This window comes from Bacillus rossius, chromosome 6 (genome assembly GCF_032445375.1).
Source record: "Bacillus rossius redtenbacheri isolate Brsri chromosome 6, Brsri_v3, whole genome shotgun sequence".
NCBI classification, from domain to species: domain Eukaryota; kingdom Metazoa; phylum Arthropoda; class Insecta; order Phasmatodea; family Bacillidae; genus Bacillus; species Bacillus rossius.
The window spans coordinates 24,474,358-24,497,817 of NC_086334.1; the positions used below are offsets into that span (position 1 = coordinate 24,474,358).

At 35.6% G+C, this 23,460-nt stretch overlaps 1 protein-coding gene across 1 annotated transcript in view; it reads right to left on the reverse strand.

Annotated features, from left to right (window-relative positions):
- Positions 1-552: 552 nt before the first annotated feature.
- LOC134532879 (putative transcription factor SOX-14) overlaps positions 553-23,460 on the reverse strand; it is a 30,767-nt gene continuing 7,859 nt past the window's right edge. The window contains exon 2 of the mRNA XM_063369884.1: positions 553-9,448. Coding sequence (XP_063225954.1) covers positions 8,339-9,448 — 1,110 coding nt within the window. The 3' untranslated portion in view covers positions 553-8,338. The remainder of the gene's footprint in view (positions 9,449-23,460) is intronic.

The window sequence follows — 23,460 nt, forward strand, 5'->3', positions numbered from 1 at the left end:
AACATACAGATATAATTGTACATGTAACAATTTTTAACGTACGTTAATAACCATTAAAACCTTTTTTTTGCGTAAGTTTTCTTTTTAATTGCGTTTTAAACGTAAATTGTCACACTAAAATCTCAGGGAACAATAGCCTTATATAAGTCCAATGTTTAAACACATAAATTTAAACAATGATTATGCTTGAGAAAAGAAAACTAAACCTTTTATCCAAGTTGGCCATCGAAAGTGACGTAATCTACGAAGGCCGCCGCGGAATCATGGATCTCCCAGCACCCGCCGGTGCATCAGAACCTACTATATATTCCTACTTACAGATATTCGTAAATTTGTACATTTACTTGAAAAACAACTGTTTCACTACAAAAGAGTGTTCGCAGTGATACTGGGTTCGGATTCTTAACGGGGAATTTAGGCTGTGTGTTATCCCAGTATTATCCGGTATTAATTGCGCACATTTATAAGCATAATAAAACAAAATAAAAGTCAAATTATGGTATATTCGATAATCTTTTTCATGGTTTAAAAAATTCCTGATAAAACATCAATTAATATACAAAATTATTCGGTATTTTTCGCAATACTCCGTATTATCTCGAAAAACTTATTCATATAATGTAAAATAATCATAGCCATGTGTTGTAAAAAGTTAGAATATCTTTATTACTATTTCTTGGCAACTGGTTTCCAAATGAGTCTTTATTAAAAGAACAGATTTTTTTTCTGTGCGGAAAAAATATCACCGTTTCGATGATCTCCATGATAGACAACACGGTCCTCTGTATACTGGCGCAAATAATGCCAGTTAATTGGCTGCTGACTTATAAATCGTCTCAACTGGTTTGCCTGTAATTCGGGACTTCTGTGGTTAAGGGTTTCTCATTGGCCCAGATTCGTCCGGATCAACAGAGAACAAATAGCAAAAGCAGATTGAAGCTATAAGTATTTGAAATTTAACCTATCGCTAAATGAATCTGCGATTTTTTTGGTCTCTAAATATGATCATTCGGCAACAGACTAGACAATTTTTTTTTTTTAAAGATATTGGTTCTATCAATGATTCGTAGGTTGACAATGACAATGTTTTTGACCAATCGCGAGCAATTACGACGAAGGGTGAAATGCGGCCTCAGCAGCCAAAAAACAAAGCACATCGTCCCGATTATGTATAGGGAATTAGAGTTCACCCTGGAGACAGAACTCGAATTTTGTAGGACTCTTGTCTTATTTATAGACACGGAAAAAATTCGAACATTGGTTTAGTTTACTTAGCTGCTTTTGCTATTGGTTCGCAGTTTGTTTGAAGGTGTCACGAAAAATTTAGGAACATTTAAATTATAATTATAGCTACGTCCATTTCTCGGATTCATTGGGTACCTAAGTAGACTGGAAACAATATACATGTTCTTTATGTCGATGATTGGACTACAGTGCTCTTCACAACCCTGAAATAGTTTAAAAAGGAAGAGGTTGTTAAGAAATCACTTAAAACCCTCTAAATATGTGAATTTTTTTCACCGACCAATGATAAGGGCCGGTAGTTTACGTGAAAAACTCTTGAACGCATACTAGACTGCACAACGGTATGTCTACAATGGATGATACTTATGATTGAATTGCCAGTAGTAGACATGAGCCTGAAGTAAACTCAGCCATCCTCAAAACACAGTCAATGCTACAAAGTTCTAACACTTAGGTGGCAAATCTTATAGCGGAAAAAAAATTGGCCCTACTTGCGTTATGCGCAGCAGGTCACGTTTCAAGTTTAGGCCATTAACGGGTTTATATAATCTTTTGGATTTTTTTACACATTTTAAGTTTTGGCCATTAACGGGTTTATATACTCTTTTGGATTTTTTTAAAGTACGATATTTGAAAAGTTGAATATTCAGGGATGGAGATGAACCCCGATAAAAGTACAGATATTTGTAAATTTGTACAATTAAATGAAAACTGTATCACTACAAAATAGTGTTCGCATTATTACACGGAAATTTATGCTTTGTGCTGCCTTAGTGCCTCCAATAATTATAAGTTATTTGTAAATCGTTCCCTGAAGAGATTTTCGGTAATAACTGCGCACATAATAAAGTATGATACAACAAAATAAAGTTAAATAATTGATTATCTTTTCTATGGTTTAAAAATATATATGCCCCAAAAGAACATCAATAATCAAAACATGCGTAAATTTTCGTAAGAAATACTCAAGTATTATCTCGAAAAACTCATTTCATACATCCAAAAAATAAAAATTGCCATGTGTTGTACTAAGTTCCAATAATTTTTTTGTAGCATTACAAACTATTCTGGGCAACTGGTTTCCAAAGGAATCTTTTTGTGAAAGTACAGAACATGTTTGGCGTGTAGTGTTTCTACAGAAAGGCCCTTCTCAGGGTTACGGGTTCTTGCCCAACCTTGCGGCTCTGACTGCTGCGTGACCGCAGTTACGGCCGATAATTCGTTCCATTCCTACGTCAGGGTGGACTCAAATTGCTTTTATAATAATCAAGCCTTTTAAGAACGCTGATTGGTCGATGACAATGATACACACTTTCGAGGGTCACACATGACTGGGTAATCTCTTCCTGTTCACAACTAGCTCAGGGCCGCCAACAGCACTGTAGTCTAATCCATCGACGTGAAGAACATGTTTATTGTTTCAAGTCTACTTTGCTAGTCAATGAATGCGCGAAAAATGTGGCTATCACCAACCATAGCTAGTTGCATTCTGTACTGTTTAAATAATTTTTGTCACCAGGCACCATTGGTCATTTGTAGAGACCTGCAAAATTTGCGGATTCATTGACCTCTAGGATAGATTCCACAGTCCTTTAAATACTCGCGGAAATGACACCTGTTCATTTGCTACCGTCTCAACTAGGCTATCCGTAATTCGGCACTATCTTGGTTTAGTGTTTCCCATTGGCTCACAGTTCCCAGGATAAAATGTGGGCTAATCGCAGAAGCGGTACGAAGGTATAGTTGTTTTGATGCTAGCCTATCGCGAAATGAATCCGCGAATTTTGCATGTCTTTAGTCATTTGTGTTACAGCAGGATAATGCACGAGCCTGGTGCAGGAGACAGATTCTTAAAAGAATGCTTGATGTGTTAGAATAAAATATTTGATTTAAACAATTTAATTAAAAAAAAAAACTATAATTCAATGTCTGCAGGCACCAAATTATATGCGGAAAAAATATCACTTGATACCGCTACACATCAACAGGATGCGCTGGTTAAAACAACATTCATCTCTTAACACTATCAGTTTCGCTGCAGTACTCGAAGGCACACACAACAGCCCTATCGTATTAAAATGTATGCATGTATTGTAATATGCAGCGGTGTTATAAAAAAATTCAATAACCACACATGATACGCAAACATTACAATAGAATGTTTTCTTACATATTTACAATATTTCATCATTACATAACCAACTATAAGCCTGGAAAAAAAACAAATATATTTGTTTGATCACAATCTAAAAGTTATATTACTGATCATGAGGCGAAATATTGTATGTTTTCTCATCTACGAAATACGTTTAAAGTTATATTCTCAAATCTTTTAAAGATGCTACAATGTAGTACATTATTTTTGACTTTACATAGTCCACAAAAATACCTCACTCCCTTATTGACACCAGCACATTTTAAATGTACCCAAGAATAATTACATTTAATACACTGGATCAATTTGAACGTGTATCTATCAGCTTTTTTTTTCTCCTTTATGTACCTAAGTCAATTTTTGTGATTTCCTTTGCACAGTACAGAATCCACTTTCATCTACGTTGTAAATTATTGTAGCACCATAGTTATCAGTTTCGTAGTTTTTTTTCTAGAAAGTCAAATAATTCACCGACATTGAGACCGTAATTACCATTTTGATATGTTGAAACTGCCATGCTAAGTTCATCTCAGTTACATTTCCAATTTTTTTTCCGCGCTAAGCCATTCTAAAAGAAACACACCTTACAAAAATATTTTAAATTAAAAAATTTGGTTAAAATATGTATTACAAAAAATAAAAAATCCAATAAGTAAATCACAAAACCTAGCCTATTCCAGTGTTCAACCATCCTAGAGTCATTTTAACTAACTTTATGTAGATTATGAAATATAAATCCATAAAAATAACTGCTCAATGGTGATTAATTGTTAATTTTGCTGAGGTAGATTATGTGCCTACTGTAACGAATAAAAAATTAGTTTATGATTAAACTTTAGGGTCATAATACTAAAGTAATTTATACTATGTTTCAAATTAAAATCCTTTTAAGGAACTCATTTATACTAACGAGTATATTTTCTCCCAAAGTAAACTAAAAAAATGTTTTATGTTATATTTTCGAATTAAAAATTTAACTTAATTGGACCGGTCCATAGTAGGAAACTGGCAATGTTTTCAGGTTATCACTGAATAAAATATGCTAATAATATTGTCGTATATAATATCGAAATTAATTGAAAATGCGTTCTGATTACGAATACAAATCAGAAGAATTTTATCCCTAAAATAGTTGTTTTTCTTAGAAAAACACATAAAATATTACTTTCAATGAACCGAAAACACTCTTTCTTCACACACTAGAGTCCACGTCCGTTTCAGCCCTCGCAAAGGTACGAATGGCTCAGTTGTGCAAGTAGTTCATGTTGATGCCACCTCACTCCACAGACTTGCTATTTAGGCCGGTGGTACAATTTAGGCATTGGTCCAATATAGGCGTCTTTCCCCTATATGTTTCAAATTGTTAGTATCCCTTATATTTAGTTATTGGTAATAAAATTTGGATAAATTATTAACAGCACATGAATTAATGATTAAAATACTTAAGATTTATTGAGAAATGTGCAAGCAGCTACTCATTCATGTTTAAAAGTGGACCAAAAAGTTGGTTATCTTAAATGAACAATTTCTGAGACATTAAGAGAACTCAACTGATCACGTAGTATTAAAGTAACACCATTCCATTCTCCTAGGGAACTTAGCCAATACTTAACCCAAATCGACCAAAGTGTACTTATTTGTCTAACCTGTAAATATTAGTTTTTTTTCATATTAACAATGTTCTTTACTTACAGACAGTATACATTTTTGTTCTGATTAAATATATCTGTGATTATTAAGAGGCGAATAAATGTTACCAACCATATCAAATTCTTCAAATATTACGAGAGTTATGGTAAAAATATTTCGTTCTTTTGGAACAACTTTTTTTTTGTAATTTGAAGTAAATTAGTTTTATGACAATAAGAAACAAAAATTTAAATTTTGTAATAACCTTTAGAATTGAAGCTATTAAATTAGTGTGAATAGGACATACCTAGAGCAGTAAAATAATATTTTTTTATAAGTGTGCAAACACAACATTCAAAAGTCCCCAACTAAAGACCTCTATGAATATGGTGATAGCAATTTAAGGTCTTTGCAAACTAGTATTTATATTGAACAAACTTTATCTGCATATGCTTATTATTAAGTCAACTTTGTGTATGTTAAACTCTTGTTTTAAAATCCGTTCAGTGTATAAATAGTTTGTAAGTCTGCATTAATTAAGTGGAGAAAAATTTTACAAGCACATAATATTAAGTGGCTATATTTATCTTGATACTTTTTTGAACGGGAATTCAATATATGACAATTCTGTAGGTGAAAACTGTTCAGAAATCAAATACAAATACAGGAAAAAATAAATATGATGTAAAAAATGAGGTGGTACATACATACCATCATGTATTTATAAACAAAGTACAATACAAAATGTACACAGGATCAACTATAATTATATAATATATATAAGAATTATCATACATTGGCTGTTTACAAAATGGTTGTTACTGTTACTTTACACTACCTTTTCACATTATATGCAAAAATATTGCCAATATGTTTCATAAATTATCTCCTTTAAATATTTTCAGATGTGAGGCCACTCACAACAACGCAACAAATAAAGAGGAAAACTAGAAACAAAGCATAGAAATAATTATTATTAACAAAGTGAATAAAAGAAACAATCAAGAAACAAATATTACACTTAATATGCTGTAATGGAATAATAAATATGATCTATTACTGTAACATTCCTGTAGAATACAAACTGACTTAGAAACAACAATGGCACATGCCATTACACAAAGATTTGCAAAATTAAAGGAAATCCCTAATAGGTTCAGCACAACTATAATACAAACAAAATTATACAGTCATTGTGGCTGCATCCATAACGGTTAATTTATCACAATATGTAGTACATACCATTAATTTTGGAACTTACTATATTGACTCTGCAAATACTTAAAATGAAGTGCTGATAAAATAAAATGATATTTTGGTACAAAAATCTGAGAGAGAATAATGGAATACATTTAATTCCAGATTAGGTTACGTGTCTACTGTGTATTTTAAAAAAAACATAACCATTCTGTAAAAACTAACAGAGTACAAAATGAAGAAAAACACCACACACTGCCCCTGTGACTGTACAAGCTGTGTAACTCCTGTCATTTAAAACCTTTCTCAACTAGACACTGCAAGATGCATCACTACACAAATTTTAGTACCAACATGTTCACTTAATTCTTGCAGACACACATGATTGACTATGAAAAGCCAAGACTTCCCAAATGTACATATTCAAAACTCAAACCTATTACAGTAAAACAAGTACAGTACATAAAAGAAGACAGCAGTAACAGTCAGTATTTTATCACATACATATTTTCCACATGAAAACAAAATGAACCACAGTTCAGTGAGCGCCTAAAATTGTGGTATATGAACGTTAAAAGTATAACCTTAAATTTTTTTGTCTACTTGTAAGTTATGAAAACTACTTGGCTAACATACAAATGACTATTAGTTTCAACTATAACAAAATTCAGTTACATAAGCGTATAATTGACTTCCTTTCCTGAAAAGGAAGTTTAAAGAAACGGAGAAAGAAACTTTTCCCGCATTCAAAAAATTTACAAAATGGTGGTAAAATAGCACTATGCTTTCATGCCATATCTTATTTGGCTGGAATAATTCACCTGAGACATTGTAACAACCTAGCACAGTTAACTAGGGAAATAATTTTATACTGACCTAAATACACAATGTCTGATAAAAAACATATTGTACAGAAGTTTTTAAAATCCCATGACCCTTTTTCCTTTGAAAAAATTAATAGCATTAATGCTAGATTACTAATAATTACAAATTTCACCGCTATATAATCTTCAAACATAGAAATATTAATTTAGATATTTATATTGGATACATGCCACACATTTTATACTTCAAACTGTTATCACACATATATTTTTAATAAAAATTAAGAATAAAATCAAATGTGCTGATATAATTTCGCAAAAAAAACTAGCACTTACTGGTAAATACGTAACATCATATTTTAAGTACATATTTAATAAAAATAATTACAAAATGTGTTCATAAAATCATTATAAGGAGTCCTGGCACCAATTCACAACAGCCGTTCAATGACTCATATGTGAGGATAGTTTCGATACATACCGCAGAACAGTAGAAATATTGTGATGTTGGACCACACTACGGCGTAGTAGTAGACAGCAGAAAATAATACACAAAGTTTTACATTGCTTTTTTGAAGGTAAACACAGTGAAAATTTGAATGAAGCAAGAAAGTCATGGAATTAGGGTCATCACAGCCTGATATATTATCCCTGGAATTTGTGCTATGGAGATAATTTAGTTTGGCCCTGTGCAGTTTACCTTCCATAATTATTTTGTACGAAAGATCCTGGATAAATGGATCCGTAGGCACTATTTAGTGGTTTAAAACTGCCTTTACTGGAACTAGGCTCGACATATTAAAACATTTACAATGTACATAATATAAGAGATCAAACTTTACTGAGTGAATTTTTCAACATGGTCAGCTATGGCAGAATATGCATGAGGCCTACAGAGTGATCACAAACTATCTATCAAAATAGGAATGACTGAACCTATTTAACACCATGCCACTTCAATTTAATTATTGGATCCACAACACACGTATTAAGAAACTGTTTGGTTTATAAGAAATTTTGTTTGCAACTTGCTGTGTCACTGAAATACTAGGTGTTTCCTGAAGCATATTATTAATAAGTGAAAAAAGAGTTATTTTAGATTTCTGGGGGTCATTTCTGGTAAAACAATTTTTTTATGTCCTTTACACACTGTCAAATTCACTGCGGCCTTGTGTGATCACTCTTAGTTATTACACTATGCAAGTATTCTGTAGTTTCCATCACTGTTGTAAAACTCAAAACTTATCAAAAGTCACACTGATTTGTAGCTCAGTAACAATTCAAAAGTTCAACAGTTAATTATACTGGCAAAAGAAGTATCCAGCCAATCATGATGACCACCAATACCGGAGAGCATGTCAGAAACCACATCAGGTGTGCATGAGAACTCAAAATGAGACCCAGAACTGGAACTCGTGGTGTCAAATGACTCGAGATCGTCAGGTGTAAACGTGTCCAAGTCAACCTTGAAATCAGGTGTTATCTGAAGAAGATCCGTTAGAGAGTCAAGGTCCGCCAAACTAGGGTTTTCTCCGGGCCTTAAATCTCTAATAGCAGTAGCTTCAGATTCACATTCAAGTGGCTCATCCTTTATTGTGATTTCATCATAGTCCATTGGTTCCAACTTTACATTCAGTTCCGCATTATCGAAACTGGAAACCTCCAGTTTTGCGCTGTAGTTCAGGATATCTCTGGGCCTCCTTTCTGAGAAGGTATGTTCGAAATCTTCATCTACTACGCCACTGACTTTCCGTGACACGGCCATTACGGCAGCATTCAACTTGGCTTCCATCAACATGCTGGCATCATCATAGAACGACGCGCTTTCTGGAGAATTGGGAGTTATACACGAGGGGCTGGACGGAACTTTAGCTGTGGCTGTTGGAGGTTGAGGCGCGTACTGTTGGTATGAAGAACGGTTGGTGCGAACATTGTCTTTGCATTTTTTATCCATGTTCAAACGAGTTTTGAACCGGTTATGACCACTGAACGAGGTATGGGTAACACGAGTGCGGGCGACAGGGTTCGGTGCACTAGCTCGATCTTTTCCAGTGGGCGAGTGATGGTTGTTGTTGGAGTCGTTCCTCTGGACAGAAGTGGAGTTTTTCCTCCCTTTCTTTGGCGATGCTTTGGCTGGAGATTTCACTGTTTTCTTCCTCGGCCTGTACTTGTAGTCTGGATACTCCTGCATGTGCAACTGCCTAAGACGTTCAGCTTCCTCGATGAAAGGTTGTCGCTCCTCTTCCGTCAGTGTCTTCCACCTGCGGCCAAGTCTCTTTGAAATCTCAGCATTGTGCATGTCCGGCTGCTGTTCACATATCTTGCGTCTCTCTATCTGCGACCACACCATGAAAGCATTCATGGGCCTCTTGATATGATTAGGATTGTTCTTCTTGGTCTGAAACACAGAAATTAAACAATTAAAAACTTAAATACTTTTCATTGTAAATCTCATTCATGAACACTAATATATTTCATGTGACACACATTTGTTATCCAATAACCCACAATTAAAAGCAAAGCCAAAAAATAAAATGGACAGCTGTAACAAAACCTAGAAATCCTATTAGGGGGAAGAACAGCATAATTTTAAAATGTTCAAATTGTTTACCTATTATTTTTGTAATATTATACATAAATATAATGAATAAATGAAAAATCTCTTGAATGCATCATCAGGAAAAAGTATTAATTCCAATTTAAAGTTTTTTACATAGAAAACGAAAAAAATATATATTTATAAATATATATAAATGTTGAAAGTAAATTCAAATGTATTGGCAAGAAATGTACTTCGTTAAAATCAAAAACATATTTTATGCAGTATGTTGATTTTAACCCACCAGGGGAATGTTCAGTGGTTCTAGATACTCAATACAAGTCTACTCATCAACAGTTGCCAACTCAGCTAGGAATTAAATTTTCACATGGAAAAACAGATAGCAATAGTAATTAAAAGTTTATAGACAGTCACAAAACTTTGATAGCAGCAAGCAATTTTTTTTTAACAGATACAAAGTATGTATGTGATGTTATGCATGAATGAAATACATATTTCTGATAAACCATTATGAAGAGGCTATCACATAAAAATATTTCCATGATGGCATTTCCTTCCTGTTGTTCAAAGCAGCTCAGAAATTTAAGACTCAGATTATTAAATTTTAATCATGTTACATCATTGGTGGAAATGGTATTTTAATTTACATTTCAATTAACTATGGTGATATTGATAATTTAATTTGTTGATTTTATTTACATTTTTATGGTGGCAGGAAACGGTAAACAGCAGAAAGTTTCTTGTTTGAACAACCTATGTTCCCGTGAAATCATGATCAAACTTTTGCTAAGTGCCTAGCTAATGACAATTAAATTAATTTGCGGCCATTTGAATTCAGTTATTTTAGCATCACAATGAACATAATTTATAGTTTGAAATTACATTTGGCATATAAGAAAAAATGAAATTAAAAAAATGAAAATTGAACTTTAAAAGTAAGCTACATCTTCTCGCCCGTAAAATTATTTATGTGTGAGCAAAACTTTAGTGTATCCGCTCTTAGAAACATAATGAAGTAAAGAGATATTTTGAACCAATGGTAACTATATAAATAGGCAGAGCACTCAGCACATCTTAAAAGCACTGAAATAAACGCACATAAATACAGGTTTGATGGTTCCGGAAAATATAATATGGGTCTAGCGTCTTAAACCATTCCAGTGCATTAACGTACGGCAATTAACTCGGAATTTATCGTTGCATGGGAGTCTGAAACAAGGACGGCTTCTTTCTCGAAATGGAACTCAACATAACCACCTTGGAAATACTTCCTGGGTTATCAGTTCATCACAAAGAGGTAGACCTTGCTTCTTCAAAAGTTTTCCTAAACCAGCTAAAGTGAGGAAAAGTTCATAAGTAATTTGAATATTTACAGAAAATTTATTTCTTAGTTTTTTTTTACTACGCACTTAGTTCAAACTTATAGTGCACTCTGTCGAGGGATGGACTAAGCAGTTGCCGGCAGGAACGGAGGAAATCCTCCCCCCCCCCCCCCCTTATGTTTTGACTTTTCTAATTTTTCAAGAACTAGCCCGTATACTGCAAGTACACAATTTACATACAAACATTTTCAAACAAAAAAATACTGAAACAAATTTAGTTTAAAAAACTTGTCCATGTGTGTATCTGTAAGTTTTTTTAAAATAGAAATCTCCTATTTTTACTTTCAGCTTGATGAAATTTTGCAAATTTGACCTACCAAACAAGAGGAAGATCACTTTCTACACGATATATCGATAACCACTCCCATTTATCTTTCTCGGCCCTTTGATCAGAACATTGGCAATTCTTCACCCTGCATTAATACTGACAATGCCGATTACTTAAGTTAGTATTTTGAGAAGTATTAAAACATATTCTATTATGCAAATTAAATTAAGCTATTATTACTTTCAACTAGCGTTGTAAGATTTTCCGTTTGGAAAATTATGGATAGATAAATATAGTCTGGTTTCAACAAATTTAGAGGACGTTTCGCACCCATCAATAAAATTGTTACAGCAAAAATACTAGAGACAGCAGCACCATAGCACAAAAAAAATAGAAACACATATGACCATTTAAGTGTACAAAACGTATTCCAGGGATAGTTTCGCTACCATAAAGTTTCATTTGGCGCACCAAAACGCTTGGTACATTCCCCGATGATCACAAAAATTACCATAATACGAATTAAATGGCACCAGACGCGGATCCGCCATTTGGACGAAATCACCGGGGGAAAAAAAGTGAGCTCCGTGCATGCGCGGAAGTTTGGGGCAACAGATGTCCCTCTCCCCAAAAAAATAAGGGAGAGAGACCGTGTCATTATCTATGGGTTTGGGAAATGGTCTCCTGCGCACTAGAAATTTTTCACTTCGTAACACGTTAGTGTTTACCCCCCCCCCCCTTCCCCCCCAGGATGTATGTTGCATAGATGAGATACTTGAGTTGCACACGCGCATGGGCTGAGGTTGACACTTGAAAAAAAGAAAGGGGGAGGGGGGGATTTTTTTGTGTGTTGCGGATCGTAGCGGCGCGACGGTCACGTAAGCGCGCCAGTGTGCCAGCTGAAGGCCAGCGGGCACGCTCCAGAGAGCAAGACGCCGCTCCAGAGACAACGTGGCAGCTGGACGGCCGGGTACACAAGGTCTGAGCTAAGAGGGTAGAGAGAGAGACCGCTCACGCAAGGCTAACCACGGAGGTATTATTAATAATAAGGCCTGGTTTACGAACTACGCAAAAAAGAACGCAAACATTTTCAGCAACCACATTCTAAAAGGCGCGACAACGCAACAAATCTTTCTCAACTTTCTCGAGTGTTAGCTTGCGCCTTGTCGAAAAAGCACATTTGGAAGAGGGAAGTGTTCCAGAAAACATTTCAAAGACTCGAGACGTTACAGGAGTATAAAAGCGTAATGTTCACATTTATTCAACTTTCACGCAGTTTCGCTTTCAAAGCAAATTATTGAAAAAAAATCTTGTTTTCATGATAAATAAGAATTATCAAAATAAGCCCGAGGTAGAACTTCCAGCCCCTAAAAACAGGCGAGAATGCAGCCGTATTAAAAAATGAGGAAATTTTTGTATTTGTAGACATCGCCTGCAATTATGAGGTGCATTTTGGTAAGGAATAGTTGCTGATTGATAATTTTTTTAATGTCGCATGTTTATTCTTGGTGACAATGCTTATGAACTAGAAATGCCAGACACACGGCTACGATTGAATCTAAAAACTTCAGCATTTCAGCTCTCGTAAGTTAGAATTCGTTCACAAATAAGAATCGTGAATTATATCTTTAATATATAATTATATTAAATTTAAAGCTGATATAATCTATTTCAGACCAATTGATGTATCTGAAGATGGCTGTTCACTTCAAAGATGTATAAATATATGTACATTAATTTATTATTGCGAAAAAACATTTTTAACCAGTGTATAGCAAAAATTAACCGGAAACAACCAGAAAGAACCAGTAATCAATTCCCAATATCATAAAACAAAAATAAATATAATGATCAGGGCTCTTTTATGATTTGCTGCAATTTATAAGGATATTATGATTTTGTTAATGCGGAAGTAATTCCTTATTCCTTTCTCATTTCGTAATGGGCGTTATTTTTGCTGATAATCTGAAAATCTATAGGAAAACTACTACATTTAATGATTGTATATTACTCCGAAACGACACCATTCGAATTGATAATTGGTGTTACCCTCAACACAAAACAAAGATAATTACCTTCACTAGAAAATTTCACTCAGTTAAATAAATAAAATATTAATTTAGACTACTTGATAACCTCTCAAACATCTTGTACCAAATATCTTGGACTATTTTTAGTTTCTAAATCATAATTCATAATAGTGTAGATTATTTACATTCTTCCTACCGTAGAATCCTTGCCCTAATAACATTCATCATTCTTTATGTTAATAATCCGACTAAATTATTTCACTTTACTTTGCTTTAATTACAACTAAATAAGAATATGCACTTCTCTATTATTTGTAATAACATTAAAACAGATTGTTATAAAATTGAAAAATTAAAATAAAAAGAATCTTCCAAAACCAACTTGACTCTTCTTTCAGATTACAGAATATTTAGCTTGACGCTCTCTTTGTTAGAATTACGAATTCAAATCCCATTATGTCCATGAAAATACTGGCCTAAGAGTCCCTCAATGTAATAGTCAATTGTTTGTCTTCAGTGTGCACCATCCAAATGAATATTAATCTTATTTATGGACTAATTAAAAATTTCAATAAAAATTAACGTGCAATTTAAATAAGTAACTTACGAATTTTATAATTTTCTTTTTAAAAATAGTCACTATTTTACACGTATTCTTTCCAAAATTACACGGCAAATATATTCTCTTATTTTATTCGTTATTGTTTTGTTACTATTTTTACAACTCTCTTCTGTTAATAGTTATAAACTTATTTATATGTTTTATAAATGTTATAAATTTATTGTTTTAATATTATGTTTATTTTTTTAGTGTAGTTTTTTTGTCTTGTGTAACTGTTGTTGGTGTTTGATTAATTTGTGTTTGTATTTTAAGCGAGTGATCCGTATGTATATGGTGTGCCTATATTTATAAGTTTCTAAACTGTTGGTAGGCATATTACAAAAAAAAAAAACTTAGTAACCTGCTTTCCCCAAGGAAACATTACTTCGTACCAACAAAACAATCTGCTGAGGTCTGATTGGTGCTTCCCATAATTCTTAAGGAAAATATAAAATACAACTATTTCTGATAATTCTTTAGGTCAACAGCTAATTTGCACAGTACTCGTCAAAACTCCTACACGACAATCATAAACAATTTTCCTAGAATACATGTCATATCTTAAGGATATGACTAATAATTTTAATTTTTAAGTTCTCAATAGTAATCTAGCCTTTAGTCTATGGAATGGGTGCTCACTGGTGAGCAAAATAAACCGTAACAGCATACAGGCCAATGCTACAAGCTGTATAATAGCTTGAAACGAATTAGAACAAAGATGTTAACGACACATCAGCAATTAATTCCCATTAACCTTCATTATGACAAAGATTGTACATACCCACGCCCTAACTTCATACCTTCCTGAGGCTGATTGCTGCTGCAGTGTAAGACGAACAATACAGAGACGGAAGTGAATTAAGGCTAGTGAGCATATTGCCAATATCGATCATGGTTGCTACAGAGTGTCAGTATCAAATTGGCCTGATTATTTTTTTATAATCACACATGCAAAAAGTAATAAATTACAGCTACGGTTTAAATTAAATACCAGCAATTTCTACTCAATGAGCACATAAAAATACCTCAAAATAATTGTTATATGTTTAAGCCAAAATGATAGTAATGCTTGTTTACTTTTCCATAGTATGACTAATAATTAATACCAAATACAATCACGATTGAAATTATTTTGACACGGATTTTAATGCTATTACAGTTTCCGTAGTTTTATAGAAAATTATTTAATTTATAATTTACAAATAAAATTAATGTTTCCACCGACTATCTTACGCTATCTTTGACATTTCAAAGTTATCTGAGACAGCATTTAAATGCAATGTTTTCCATAATTTATATTGTTTTTACAATTCATAAACTGAGAACCTTAAAAATTTTAAAAATTTGTTATCCTAAAAAAAAAAACGATATTATGTGTATGGATATCTTAAGTAAAAGAAAATATAAGTTTAAATAATTCAAGGCCAGCAATCCTTGCCGAACACAATAGAAGGGGGGAGGTGGGGGGGTTTGCAGGTCCAGCAATCCTTGTAGAAAATGGCGGCCACGTGACCTAGGAAGGGGAGCCAATGGAAGCGACTGTCAGCTGGCCGAGGCTCGGCTTCTCAAGGCCACAGTTCCAGTCGGCTGACGACACTACAGCTTCACGAAATCATGACTTCGACGGTGTCGGCGACTTACATCACTGGCGAATTTCCCCTCTCTCTCAGTCCGGTTACTGGTTAGTCACGCCACGCTACCGCGCACGAAGCGACGACCTGTTGCTGGGTAGCAATCCAAGGAAACCAAGAGTGAGTGGAAGTGTTCCGTCAGTGGCGGTTCCACAAGGATACAGTGGGTAGGAATCCACCCCAACTCAAGCACTACACCAAGCTTAGACGAAGCTGTAATTTTGTGTTATTGGTAGAGACCTGCAAAATTCGCGGTTTCGATGGCCTTCAGGATAGACTGCACATATCCCTGTACACTCTGGAAAATAACGCAAGTTCCGTCTCAGCTGGTTTGTCTGTGATTCGATCCTTCTTTGGTTGAGATTCGTCCAGATGAACAGTAAGAAATTAGCAAAATTATGTAAGAGGTATAGTGTTTGAACTCTAGCCTATCACCGAATGAATCCGCGAATTTTGCAGGTCTCTAGTTATTGGTAAATCTCTTGCTAAATGTAAGTTGATAACTTTAACCTGATAAACTGTATTACCGGTATAATGGACCCAAATGAAGAATTAGGAGCTTCGACGGAATGTATGAGGGGGAGACGGAGTAACGGCAATGTCCGTAAAGTTTACCAATTGAGAAAAATAAGTGTTTGATATAGTTTGATGAGGGTTTAGGATAATTTCTGTACAGTTGAAGAAATAAATGGTTGTCATATTGTTTGGAACGTAGAGAAAGTATGGAGACTAGGTTTTTGCAATTTCATAACAATTTCAATTTGTGTTATTTTACTACAAGTTCAGGTAAATTACAAAAATTTACATCTTAAAAATTACACTAAATAAAGGTTTTTAAATCGCACATCGAATGATTATGCGAATACATACAAAATGTAGTAAAATAATTACTGTCATGTTTTTGTCCAAATTTTATAATATTTAAAAAATACGTAATTGTCAAAGTGCAAAACTTTATTCACGGTAAGGCCGAAGTGTCTTCTAAAATACAAATTCATACTAACGAAAGCCTCATTAACTTAAGTTACATATTATTTATGTTTATTCTAACAAGTTGAACACAATATTATGCCTATCTGTGGAAATACATCACACTGGAGGAGCTGACTAGGAGTCGGAATGCATTGAATTTGATATTTTTCTTCCCTTAGTTAAATAGATGTATTTGATTAATCAATAGCAACAGTTACAAATAATAGATATATGTATACATCGAAAAAATATATATACATAAGCTACAATCAATAAAATATTATTTTAAAGTACAATTTAATGCATTTATTTCATAGTTTACTAAATGTATACAAATTAACTGGCATTAAAAGTAAATTTAAAAACGCACTGCATTTGTAAACTTAATGCCACAGAAAAAAAAAAACAAATGTATTTCGTAAATTTATAAAATCCTAGTAATTAAACTTTTACCCTTTTGATTGTATTATTTGCAAACGTTGCACGCGTCCAGAACATGTAAAATTACACAATAAAATTTACAGTGTAGGCCAGTTGCTGCGGATGTTCCACGAAAAAAAGCATTGAAGTTTGTGTTTTTTTTTCTTTTAAGTAAATGTGGTCACAAAACGTATGATGTGCTGTAAGTTATCTGTCATTTGTATAAAAAAAATCCGGCATCGATAAAAATTATATATATTTTTTTTGAAAGAAAAAAAATATGCGTCATGGTGAGACACCCGAAGTCATTTTCGAAACAGATTTCCATTAAAATGGAAATCAAGCAAAAAAAAAATGCAACCTGGCTCGTGAAAGTGAAACGAAGCGGTTGTCGCGGTACTGACGGAATCAAAGGAGACGACGTCTATGAAACAATCTGAAAAGCAAGGCCGCTCGCGCTACGGAGGGACTCGGGGCCCGGAGGGGATTGGGGGCCAAGGGGGGTGAGCGGAAGCTGTCAGTTCGCGGAACGCTGACCAGCGCGCGCAAGACACCTGCGCCGCTCGCCCGTCAGTCAGTCAGCCGAGCTGAGGCGCCAGTCAGCGCTCCTGGAAGCTCCCGGCTCCTATCGTCTTCTGTCAACAGTGTCGGAGAGGGGGGGGGGGGGGGCTCGGAACAAACACGGCTCGAGGCGTGCTGTGTGACCGTGGTTGAAGTCTCGTCTCGATTTTTTATTTCCAACTGCCAACTTTTGATCGCTCATACGTAGGGCCATGCAGATTTCGCGAAAAGATTCCGTAGAACACTGTAGCATCGCCTGTGTTTCGTGATTGGGTGAATTTCTTTCAGGCGCATGTCGATTGCTACAACACCAATCACAGTAATTCAGTGCGGAAGCAAACGCATCCTGAGTGGCTCGGTCAAAAAAAGAAACGACTTCTCTCGCAGACGGCCGCCAATCACAAGGAAGAAACCTCTGGTGCGGTTATACCTTGTTGCAATCTAATAGGCGTTCAGATTTATTCGCGAAAATTGCCTGCCCCTACTTATACGGTACTATGCTGCAAGCAGGAAATAATTAGGAGAGGAGGCAATACGATAGCCGATAGGTTCTTGATAATATTCGTTAGCTCCCACTTGTTTGTGCGAACGACAAAAAGGAAACCGTAAAATTGAAAGAAAAAAAATGTGCGGTTTCGATCAAAAAATTTACATACCGCATTTCAGAGTAAGCAATTCATCGCCATTGGTAGATCATGCCTTTACAAAAACCCGTTCATTTTTTTTCGCTCACGCTCTTAAAACAAAATGTCATTTAGATGCCTCCAAAGAATTTAAAAATGCGTTAATTATCGTAACTTTGCGTGATTAGTTTCATTATGATTATAATATTACAGTTAATTGCAGGCAGATTATCTTGGCTTACGAGGTTGAGCAGCTCGGAGTAGATTGGACCGACGTTACGCTCAACCCTGAAGATGCCTGCTGCAATGCAGGGCGAAACGTCGATACAACCTTTGAAGAGTTTTAATTTTATTGATTTTGTAGTTAAAAAGTTGGAATGTGCGAGAGTATTATTTTTCTTTGTGACGAAGCTATTGCACTGCATGCAAACTAATACAATATTAATTCTCTTGGATTTCTACTCTAATAAAACAATATAAGCAGTCCGTCCATTAACGTTTACCGCATGGTGCGTGATGAAAACCTGGTTCAATTCGAAATTCGTTTAGCAGCAGTTTTCTGTCATTTTGAAGACTGCAAGAGAATAAAGTCATCTTCTGATTTTTATGTAGCACCTTTTAATTCTTCAGGGATAATGTGCCCGAATTGGAAAGAACTAGACTGACTTGAAATGGGGAAAATAGGGGGGCGAGATAAGAATTTTAGATTGAGTTTAAGGCGAATATCGCTATACGTAGCTCCGGCAATATTCACCCTTGATTTCCGAACCTTCGCGATGTGCATAATAAAGCTATGTATATGAAAAATGTAAAAGAGAGGAGAGATCAGTCCCGTTTTTGGACGTTACGGACCAAGTTTCCAGCGTACTTACGGTAAATTTCCGTAAAATCGTCCGTGATCCTACTGATAATCCCAACAGTGTTATTTCAGGGACGCTGCAGCGAAATTAATTACTGGCCAAGCTATCTGTGCAGGAAATATCTTGGGACGCAATACGATAGTGAGCGATAAACGATAAGCAAGGTCGTCTACTTCGCAAGAAAAGTTATCTCGGGGTGTTGTTCTGTCTCTGTCCATCTCTGTGTCGCTGTCTCTCTCTCACCGCCCCCGCGCGGCGATAAACAACAGCGGCGGATCAGCTGTCGCGGCTCCAAGCCTTCTGCGACGCTCGCTTATCTTCTCGAGAAAAAAAAAAACACACACACACGCTCCGCCGACATGAACAGATAACCCAACTCAAGCAGGCGGTCTATGAACGCTCTTCTCTCCCAGCGTATCGACCGTCGTTTAGATAACCTTCCCCTTCTATCGGCTGCTTTATACACATTTATTACGAACGTCCTAGCTAACGTACCCTTTTTTTTTATCTTGCCAGCAAAACATACGACGTTACTACACGAAAGCATAAGCTACCTTCTAACGTTATTTGAACGCCTCAGATATTTCCAGTGAGTTTAATAAATACGTGAAAATAAAAAACTTAATCGCTATTCTTAAAAAAAAACCACACATCTGTTAGTTAACAACGTTTGTTTACTAATGTAATTTACGTTGTGCATCATAACGGCCTAACGCGTTTGGGCTTATTATAAAAACCAACCAAACTGTTCATTAGTCCCAGCAGTCGCACCTACGCAGGATTCGGTGTTTACCATATTTGCTCGAAAAAGAAATGGCGGCAGATCACGTTGCATAATTAGTTATATATTTTAAGGAGAAAAAAACACAGTCTTGACCAATCTCTAGAGGCACTCTTAATATAACTCAGTGACAAGCAATGATAGCAGTTATCTAGGAGTGATTCTGTCTATGAGAAAAACACGTGAATGGTGTATCAGAAACACATGACATGTTGAAACTTTCCGTATACCACGTAAATTTTCGTGATGACCAGCTGGTATTGCATAAAACTCTTCTTCGCGTGGAACATTCGGGATACCAAACAATTCACACCAGATTTGTAATATTTTAATAATTTAATATATTCGACGTATTCCAAGAACGCAAGTTTCCTGCATAAATAATGAAAATAAAATTATTAGTAACTAGTTATACTTTTTTTGCACTTATATATATATTTCAAAAAACGTTGGACTATCTCTGTTGGCAACGTACGTGCACTTTATGTACTACGTTTGTTTTTAATCAATGGATTAAAGGACGTGCTTAGTGTTCAAACATTCTAAAGACTCGTGTAGCACGAGCGATGAAGAATAAAAACGTCAAAACACGATTTTCGTGTTAATAAAATGTGTATATATGATTCAAAACAGAACGCTAATTACGTGACTTTACAGACAACATGTAAAAAAAAACAGGATGGTGGCACATCCGTCTGTTCGGGTAAAATTTGCTTAGATATTGGTAGCTCCTGTTTGGACACAAAATCATGCAAGTAATTCAACTGTATGTGCACTGTACAGTTATTCGATTTTAAACTAATATATGGGTTATGAGTGTTAACTTGTAATATACATTATTATTTTTAACTAACTATACAATTCCTAGTAATTAAAATGGTTACATCGCAAACTTAGTTCTGCAAATCGCACTATTAAAACTACTGCAGTAGGTCCTGCCAGTAATTTTCCCACTGCAGTTCTACTTAGCTATATAGTTCCTGATTAGAAAGGTGACGTCAATGTTTAACATATGTTGAGAAATTTATTAAGCGGAAATTATAAAGTCTGGTTAAACGTGAAACTGTTTTTTTTAAGTTAGTTCACCGTCATGCAAGTGTTCGGACAGGATTCTCGGTGGCTACAATCGCATAAGTTGTTTAATCGACAAACCTCGATGTTCCTAAAATTAGGAGAAACAAGATGCATTCAAATGTTTTCAAGTAATGTATAATTTCTGAAGGCCCTTCGCATTATTTCTTGTGTATAAATCAGGGTTGAAAGGTTTAAAATAATGTAATTTTTATAAAAAAAAATTTCATAATGTATTCTTAAATATATCTTAATTTTTTCATTGAAAGATCTGATTCCATCTAATAGCAACAAAAGTTAGCTCACTGTTTCTTGTGATTTACAGGAACAAAAAAATTATATAATTATCAAGAGTTTCATTAAAATTATCTGAATTATACCCAGCCAAATACTCCTGTAAAATTAAAATAATTAGTGAATTGTAGACAGAATAAAAAAAGAAATAAATACATTTATTATTTTAAAAAATCATATCATGTGGGGAATCCCCGACTGTACTGTAAATCCCTACTCTGTGGTAAACACCCATTCCATGGAGATACTTTCCCTGTGTGTAGATTTGCTGGACTTCAGTTCTTATAACTTTTCTGGTTTAACTTGAGTGGCAGAAGGCGGACTTTCATTTAAACAAAAAAAACCTGGTTTAAAAAAAAACAGGTGGTTTGGTTTTTGTTTAAATTGTTTTTTTTTGTTCAACCCTTGTATAAATGTGTGCCGTGTGGAGACACTGTTGTGGCCTGTGTAGATAATATTGCCGCCATATTGAAGAGAAAAAATGCACGGTTGTTGCCTGACATCGGTCCGATTTGTTTAGTTTCACTTTCGCACGTGTACATCTTCTTCCATTATATTTAAATTTACAGTTTAAAAAAAATCGTCAAACTAGCAACTGCACTCTACATATGAAATTTTTTTTTTTAGCTACTAAAAATCAGCGGCACTCGCTGAGAAACGGCTTAAACTAATTCAACAGGAATCAGTATTAATTTTAATGGTTAGCATTTGTTTTCAAAGGACCGACTACTCGAGAATCTACGCCGCTAAGCCTCCCAGTAGGTACCGCACGTACGCAGATAGAGCTAACTTATATCGTCGGTTTTTATTACAAGTATTGTCCGAATGGAGATGCGTCTCAGCGTACAACTTAGCTTCGGCCCTCATTGTCAAGTGTGGGCTCGAAAAATGTTTAACGAGGCTTTGTTGAGAATTACGAGTAAAATTGATAATTTTCAGGATATAAGAAATAAATCACTTTTTCAAAATCGTGGTTTTTAAAGAAAAAGCTTAAAAATATATCAGTCCTTCCACTCTCCGTACTGCGTCGTAAACATTATTTCTTCCACGCATTAACCTCGCAAACACGTCCCGGCTATCAGCGACGAGGCAGTACATACACCAGACAGGGTCAATCTATAGCCCACACATCATCAACGGCGAACCCGGTTTCAGAAATGTCGCTTCCCCGGGACCAGCTGCAGCCAAACCGGTTATTCCTGCCCCCGGGGGAAAATATAGGATTACAGAACCGGTGAAAGCCGGCCGACTACTCGAAAAGGAAGGACACGTACGGCATTATAAACGTCAAGGGCAAACCTACACGTGCTTTTTTTTTAACTACAAGTACACGAAACACACACACGCTAGACGAACGCAAGACAAAAAAAATTATGTTGGCTACACGACACACACCACAACATATACATATTTTTAGACAGCCAATATTTGCTTTCATGGTCGGAAGTCAGCTAATTCGGTAATGAATGAACATGATCTTCCTTCTTCCTACAATATTTAAAATTATTTATAATAATAGGTACTAGCTAATTCCCGGCATGTGTTGCAATGCCTCAAATATTTTTTTTTGTAATTTATATGAAGTAGTTACATATACAAAGCTCTATCTAGTTCCGTGTATATATATGTATGTGTGTATATATATACATACACAACTCTATCTCTCTCTTTATTTCTCTATGTCTACATCTAACTCTCATACGACAGTTCCGACCTAAGTTCCAACTGTCAGGTCAGTTCGGACGGATCGTGCACGGTAGAAGTGTGGAGAACTGTGTGTGTCTCGCGTGATGCGTGGGTGGGCGCGGGTGTGAACAGGCCCCCAAGCCCCCTTTCCCAACGTGTGGCCACCAGCCAGCGGGGAAAACAGCGGCGCGGCGCTAAATGACTAGTTGCGGGCGACGGGACCTTGGAACAGGCCACCAACCCAACTCCCTCCCTCCCTCACTCCACCAGTGGGGGAAGGGGGGAGGGAGGGGGGCCGGCTCCTCCCTAGCTGGAACACGACCGACGTCATTACACCTCCATCCCGCCGCCCGCTCGTGGTCGGTCTCGAACCGGCGACACGACCGCGAGCGTCCAACGAGCCCCGGTTCGCTCCGCACGGAGACCAGACTGCTGATTAACGTATCGGGCCCGTGGCCTGCCGACGTGACCGCTGCCCGTGGAAAACACCGCGCGGTGCAGGCTTGCCAACGGCTCGGGAGATAAATTTTACCTCGGAACAACCATAGCCATTGTATGTTTCCAGTCAAATTCCGTCCCATGGTTTTGTCCATAACGTGTATTTTTTTTTGACCGTAAAAAAAAAACAACTAAATTACGTGATTTCACTGACATTTTTTTAGGTAAGAAA